The sequence below is a fragment of the Chinchilla lanigera genome, unplaced genomic scaffold (assembly GCF_000276665.1).
Source record: "Chinchilla lanigera isolate Chin_1 unplaced genomic scaffold, ChiLan1.0 scaffold00110, whole genome shotgun sequence".
In the NCBI taxonomy this organism is placed as follows: domain Eukaryota; kingdom Metazoa; phylum Chordata; class Mammalia; order Rodentia; family Chinchillidae; genus Chinchilla; species Chinchilla lanigera.
In genome coordinates this window covers 1,920,090-1,927,701 of record NW_004955511.1, presented here as the reverse complement: position 1 = coordinate 1,927,701, position 7,612 = coordinate 1,920,090, and the positions used below count along the sequence as shown (strand labels likewise).

Genomic DNA, 7,612 nt, shown 5'->3' with positions numbered 1-7,612 from the left:
GATCGGTGTACAGCCATCTGTAAGCCCCTGCTGTACACACTCATCATGTCCCAGCGGGTCTGTGTGCAGCTGGTTATAGGGCCTTACGCCATAGCTATTATAAGCACCATGACCCATACAATTTTGACTTTTTCCTTACCCTTCTGTGGCCCAAACATAATCAATCATTTTTTCTGTGATATTTCCCCGTTGCTTTCCTTAGCATGCGTTGACACAGGGATCACTAAGTTGGTGCTTTCTACTGTGGCTGGAGCTATAGGAGTGCTCAGTGGCACGATCATCATGGTGTCCTATGTGTGGATCACAGTGGCCATCCTGAAGATCCAGACTGCCCACGGGAGGTGGAAAGCTTTCTCCACGTGTACCTCCCACCTGGCCACAGTCTCAGTGTTGTTTGGGACTCTTTTCTTCATCTATGTCCGACCTAGCTCGAGCTCGTCTCTGGGTATCAATAAAATGATTTCTCTGTTTTATACTGTGGTCATCCCTGGGTTGAATCCCCTCATTTACAGCTTGAGGAACAAGGAGGTGAAAGAGGCATTCAAGAGACAGGTGAAAAGGAAGCTCTCTGTGCTCGGTGGGTGAGATAATAGCTATTAGTGTGGTGCCACTGACGGGGCAACATGTGCAGAGAAAGGATATTAGCCTGAATCAAAGCTTGCGAGTGAGTCCTGGTGCTGCCTGTTCACAGAATAATTGAGAAGTGCAGAAATACTTAAATATTTGTCTTCCTCTGTCTTGTTCTCTGTGACAGATGTGTATTCAAAATAATGCAGACATTGATTGAAAGCGCACATGTAAGAATATAGTAGAAGAAAGCTTAGGTGAATATTTGTATTATCTTGGGCGTGTGAATGTCTTTTATCTCAATTTGAAAACTAAAAATTTTATAGGGAAGATCAAAGCTCTACAAGTAATCTTAAAAATAAAATAATAAAACAATGACAGTATATGTGATTATGTGTGAACAATCTGATAATAACTGCACTTTGCAGAAAGCAGCCTCAAATCACAGTAAAAAATATGATAGGCAAATGTGCAATGAAAGACCCATAACTGTTGGGAATATAAAATCTAGTTACAAAAATATGTGTAAAAAATGTTCCAAGTCATATGAATTGAGTAAATGAGGAAAAGCTAAAGTGCCAATGCATTGTCCTTCCTCACAGATGATACATTAAGGTTTTTACTCTTGACGAGCTTCTTATTTCACTCTGCACACTCATTTTCTAGTGGAAGTGTGGTTGGCTTCATTTCTGTGTAGAACTCTGGTTGTTTACATTTAAAGTAATGCATTTACATGCCTTTTGTCGTGCTTGCTCAATATGCACTAATTGTACGTGCTAAGGGAGTTTATTGTGATATTTCAACACCCGCAGAACAGCATGAACTGATCAAATAAGGGTATTAACATTTCCCTGTTCCTGTCGCTTCTTTATTTGGAGCTTCAAGGCTCCTCTCCTTCAGATCTTCATAAAAATATTCAGCTGATTATTGCAGACTACTGTCACCACCCTGTGCTGGAGAATATCAGAAATTATTCTTTTAATCTCACTCTATTTTGGTACTGTTTATTCAATCTCCCATTTATCCACACTCACCCTAAACCCTTTGTCTCAGAACCGCTCCTTTAGAAATTCTAAACACAGCCATATAAATGTCAATGCATGAAAAATACATATATTATAGCATTATGAGTAGTGACAAAGAAAAGTGAGGGAAATAACTGAAATATCATTGGTGGAAAAAAAGAGTAGTCATTCTCTGAAATGTGTTATGGCAAATACCAAGAATGAATAGGGTATTCATGGACTAACCTGGAGAGATCACTAATTTGTCTGATAACTGCTAGGTTAAAAAGAATTTAGCTATACATCAATGTGTAGCACTGATCATATATTTTAAAAAAGCAGAGATTACATAATGAATCAAATGTGCTTATATATGCATGTCCATATGCACATAGAGAACTCTGCAGGGCACACACCAGCCTGTGGATGTTGGCTTTTTTCTTTCTTTTATTTTTAGTACTGGGATGGATGTTGGCTTCTTCAGTGTAGTTCCTTTCTTTTTTATTTTAAAGAGGAAAAAGGTAAACAATCAATGAAACTGAGTTTTGAAACAGGTTAGTAGGACAGTTACAATAGTTGATACGCTGAGTATTGTTGTCTTTGTAGCAGTTGATCAGAGAACAAGATACAGGCTCGATATCTTGTCTAAACAGTATCAGCACAAAGCATCCTTTCAAAGAACTAAGAGAAGCTAGTTGTAAAACTATCTTCACTCTCTTGTGCATAGATATATTTTCACGTAGTTCCTTTCACATAGATTTAAATCATAGTTTATTCAGGTTCTGTGGTTTTGCTGGGGCTTATTCAGATTTACTATTTTGGCCTGATGATAAATTTCCACTGTGCTGGTCTAAGTAGGTACTGTAGGATCTGAAAGGACCCCCCGCTCTATGAGCTGGCCTGGATGCATACCCATGGTGCTCCTGGGACAGGCACAGGGCAGGGGATGTATCTTGAAGGCTACACAGTTTTTGCCTGCAAACAATATAGACTTGGTTCTGAGTCTTGAAACTGAGTTAATCACCTGCAGCTTCAGGCATCTCCATGCTGATTCTTTAGCATGGCTACAGTCTCCAGTGTCATCAGGTCTGCTGTAACGTGTGCTTACATGGCGGGGCTGCTCATGCTTTGACCCTGTGCTCTCCTGCACGGCATGTCACCCAGCACTGGCAAGCACTGTGGCATTTGATGTGGACTAGGACAGAATTCTAGCTGTGGAATTTGTTGTCTCCAAACTCACGGAGTCTTATCAAGACAGCATGTCTCTTTCTTTGTGAAATGTGCTCTGAAGGGAGCATTCCAGCATGGTCCCAAGCACTGAGCCTTTAAAAGCTTGCAAAAGTGTCAGATTTCCAGCTCGTAATACAATTTATCTCACACACTCTGGAGCACATGTGTTTTACCAAAGCTCACAACATTTTCATAACCACTCGGGTGACCCTCTTTATGAGGATGATATCATTAATGCAGTGGGTGGGCATGGTGATGTTTTTTTCTATTTCTATTTTTATTTTTATTAGTACATGTTTGCAGTGCAGAATGGTTACATTCCTCATGGGGACTTGCTACATGGACATTACACATGTCAAGTCTATTTTCATCCCCTCCCTTCTCCTCATCCCTCCTTCCAATCTCTTGGTTTCCCTTCCAGTTTGCAAAAGATCTGTCTCCCCATTTCCTATGACCTACCTTTTTTAGTTTGCTCTTCAATTTATTTATATTTTGGGCATGGTGTTTGGGGCCATATTTCTGTAGATTATTTATGGGCCATATTTCTGTAGATTATTTATTATTTATGATTATTTATACAAGTGTGAGAGAACTAACACATCCATGAGACAAAAATATAAATAAATATTTTTTCTTCTCTCTTGAGTGTACACTTTTTGAATCCTTTTTTCTAAAGATAATAGAAAAGAATACTTTCCTCAAAGCACTGAGCACATTTCATGTTTCAGCCACTCTGTAAACGTGCAGTAGAGCACTGCTATTGGGGCTCTTCTTGGTTGAACTTGAGGGAGTCTGAAGTCATTCTCCAGAGGCCATGTGGCATCTCCAGGGGTCAGACTGCTGAATTAATTAACAGAGGCACGAAGAACACTACTGCAAGCTTCCTGCTTTGTGTGGTGGTTTTAATTTTGAGATTCAATTATTTTGGAATCCTGCCACCCCCACTGACCCTAGAAATCTTAGATCCATAGCAGCATCACACAGTCCGGCTCCTCATCAAGCTGCAGTCTTCCTCACTAATGCTTTTTATTGCTTTAGTGGAAAAAGTGATCTTCGGGTCTTCTTGGGGAACACAGTCATCTGATACCTCCTTTGGTCTTTTATAAGAACGCATTTCAAGCATCTCTACATCACTAAGCCTTTGGGCCCCTTTCTCAACATCTCCTGGGGCAGTAACGGCATCTCCACCTCACTTACTAAGTGCTCTAACTTTTCCAAGAGCCAAGAAGCCATCCTACTATAAACCATCGCCCTTGCCCTCTATGAAAGGTCCAGTTTCACTGCTGCCTGATGAAGCCAAAAAACCAAAAGACACAGTGTTTGGGGGAAGAAAGAACTATATTGGCAATGTGTCGGCAAGTTCGAAGTTGGGGCTTTTGCTCTGAGAAAGTCACTTTGCTTTGTGGTTGGAGGGTAAGGCTCTGATGGGTATATATCAGAGGAGGTATGTCACATGTCAGCTGCTGGTTTAGTTACAAATTTCAGGTGGTCTACTTTTTTGACGTACAGACTGGTGGTACCTGTAGGTCACAGAATGTTCTAGCTTCTATAAATCTAGAGAAATTTACTGATTACAACTTATTAAGTCTTATGGCTCAAATCCTTTTCCCAACAATAGCTAATTCTTCAGTTATTAATTAGAATAAAAAGCTGTCTTTCATCCAAAAACAGGAAGACAGCAAAAGACAACTGTATTTCAACACAGGAGAAGATAGCCAAAGGGAAGATAACAGACAAGCACCTTTTGCAGGAAAAGATAGTGAAGTGGAACTTTCCAAGAACAGTTTTCACCCCTTGGGTGGCTTCAGAGATCTAACAGACAGCAAAGTTAGTTACTGGAAAACTAATAATATATTGCTCAGTTGTGTGACCTCTAAACTTGGTGATTTTCAAAATCAACTAAAAACAAGTGGACCTAAAAGGTGTATTCAGGCTTCTTTCAGTTTCACTCTGGTGCATTAGGATCAGTTCCTAGTGTTTTACGTAGAAGCTAATTTTTGTTCCTGACCTTTTAGGGCTGGGTTATGGTTTGTGTCTGTATGTCCCCCCCAAATCTCATGCAGTCCTGGGGTGGATTTTTAGAGTTTATGATTGATCCATGATCCAGTGCTGGGATTATGGGTGGGAGCGCTACATCCACCTGGGGCAGATAGTTTGCATATGTAAGGGAGAGAAAGAGGCTGCTTGCCTGCTCTCCTCCCTTTTGCTTTTGTGGCTTTTGCTATCTTTTGCCACTATAAAAGTTACCCTCTGCCATGTGCCCCTTTTCCTTGGAGCCAGCGGAGTATGGACTGAAACTTCCACAAACTGTGAGCTATATAAACCTTTCCTTCTTAATTTTGGGCATCAGGTAGCTTGTCTCAGCAATGTGAGAAAAGAAACCAAGATGGATTGTCTCGTGTCTGTAAATTTTTCCTTACTCAGCTTTATATTTACCCCCCACTCTAAGTACATTACCCTCAGGGTACACACCCTCACATTTTCACAGAAGATGCTGTTGCGGAGAAACTTGAAGATTCACCCACAGAGGGCAAGGAAAGACAAACAAGCTTTATTAGCTGGTGGACGACATTCAGTTTGGAGTTGAGAATGTCAGCCCCAAGTGGGGCTACAGCTAAAGATTTTATAGGGTCAGGGTTCTGGGTGGTTGAGGAGGCAAGAACATTTCCTTATTTGGCTTGGAATGTGTGCGTGCAGCAGAAATTTGCATAACAGGGTGGGGAGGGCTGCCTATTCTCTCCACTGTGTCCTTTTATGGGCTGGAATGTCCTGCCATACAGGAAGGAGGGACGGGAGTGTTGCTTAGGTTGACTAAAGTGCATCTTAGCCCAAGATGTCTTTTTATTTCCTAACTCAAGTACCTACACTTTGGCCATCACAATACTAACTAAAGAGGTCTCCGGACTAGCATAAAACTCTTTTCACTGCATTCAACTCATAAATGAAGGGGATGGGGAGAGAGAGAGAGAGAGAGAGAGAGAGAGAGAGAGAGAGAGAGAGAGAGAGAGAGAGAGGAACATGAGAAAGGAAGGCAACAAAATGCCTCTTAAAATTCCCAACCCCCTCAAAGCTGACCAACGGGGCATTGAGGGAAAGGAACTCAAAAGCCACACAGCGCAATGATCTGAAAAGATAAAAAAGGGGATAAATGGATTATAAAGTGCTTGGCAAGCTCAAAGAGGACGTAGATAATGGTCTTACTAAAAGAAAACATTCAGGAAGTACAAAGAAGGCATTAATAAAAGTTAGCTTAGCTGAACAAAATGATACAAAACATGAATAACCAGTTTAGCAAACAATTAGAGGCCATGAAAAAGTATCAAACAGAAATCTGGAAGACTGAAAATCCTATGGACAGCATGGCCATTGTGTGGACAGAGAGTCAGAACTAGAAGGCAGGTCGGATATCAGTGACCCCTAACTCAGAGATACCTTAAAACCAAGCAAAAAGCATGAAAGATGGATCCAACAGCTGCTGGATGACAAAAGACTCGTTTAAGATTAATTGGAATTAGTGAAAAATCTGAGGCACAAATGGCATAAAAACCTGTGTACAGAAATGATAGTGGAAAAATTTCTATATATGGGGAAGGAATTTAACATACAGTAAGTGAGGCATATTCAACCCCAAATAGAAATCTCTCCATGATGTGTCAGAAATCCAACAAAATGGTACTCTCCTAAAGGCTATTAGAGAAAAACAATGAATCACTTATAAATGTAAACTCATTAAAATTATATCAGACTTCTCAACAAAATCTTCAAGGCTGGGAGAGCATTAGATGAAGTGTGTTAAGCCCTGAAAGATAATAATTTTTCACTCAGGATGATATATCCTGCAAAACTATGAACTATCTTCCAAAACTGATGGAGAAATAAGATCTTTCCATGACAAAGAGATCCTCAAGAAATTCATGCCTACCAAGCCAGAACTACCAAGAATTCCTGTTGTGGTTTGTGTCTAGATGTCCCCCCAAAGCCTCATGCAGTCATTCGGTGGGCTTCTAGAGTTTTTGATTGACTCATGGTCCAATGGGATTATGAGTATGAATGCTGGGATTATGGGTGTGAGTGCTACACCCACCCTGCACTGGGTGTAGCAGGGTGGGTAGCTGTACAATATAAGGGAAGGAAAGAGGCTGTTTGCTGCTGTTCCTCCCTATTTCCTTTTGCTGCTTTTTCTATCTTCCACCACCATGAACTGTTGCCCTGTGCCATGTGCCACTGTGCCTTGGAGCCAGCTGAGTGTGGACTGAAACTCCACCTACTATGAGCTAAATAAACCTTTTCTTCCTTGATTTTGGGCATCAGGTATTTTGTCTCAGCAACAAGAGAATAGTAACCAAGAGAATTCCATAGGATATTCTAGCAAGAGACAATGAATTCAACAATAGCAAAAAAAAAAAAAAAAACAAACTAAGAATAAATGTATGCAGGCCATGCAATTTATCAGAAAGGAAAAAAAAAAGGAATTAGCACAAGAAAATAATATAATTACAGGAATAAGTCACAATATATCAATAATAACTCTTACTGTGAATGATCTCAATTCCCCAATCACAAAATACAGATTGGTAAAATTGATCAAGAAAAAAATTCAGTGATATGCTATATACAAGAAACAACTTTATTCCAAAAGAAAACTCATAGACTAAAAAAATTAAAAGATTGAAAACAATATTTCAGACTAGAAACCTGAAAATAAATAGAAGTAAATATTCTAATTTCAAAAAAGGTGGACTTCAAACCAAAACTGATCAAAAGAGGCAAAGAAGGTAGCTATATACATATTAGCTAAGGGAACAGTTTAA

At 40.0% G+C, this 7,612-nt stretch overlaps 1 protein-coding gene across 1 annotated transcript; it reads left to right on the top strand.

Moving 5' to 3' along the window:
- On the top strand, positions 1-585 carry LOC102027097 (olfactory receptor 5G3-like; the record flags this gene model as incomplete). Its single annotated transcript, XM_005408249.1, has 1 exon — positions 1-585. A coding segment is annotated over one exon (585 nt), but the record flags the coding sequence as incomplete, so codon positions are not given.
- Between the last annotated feature and the right edge of the window lie 7,027 nt (positions 586-7,612).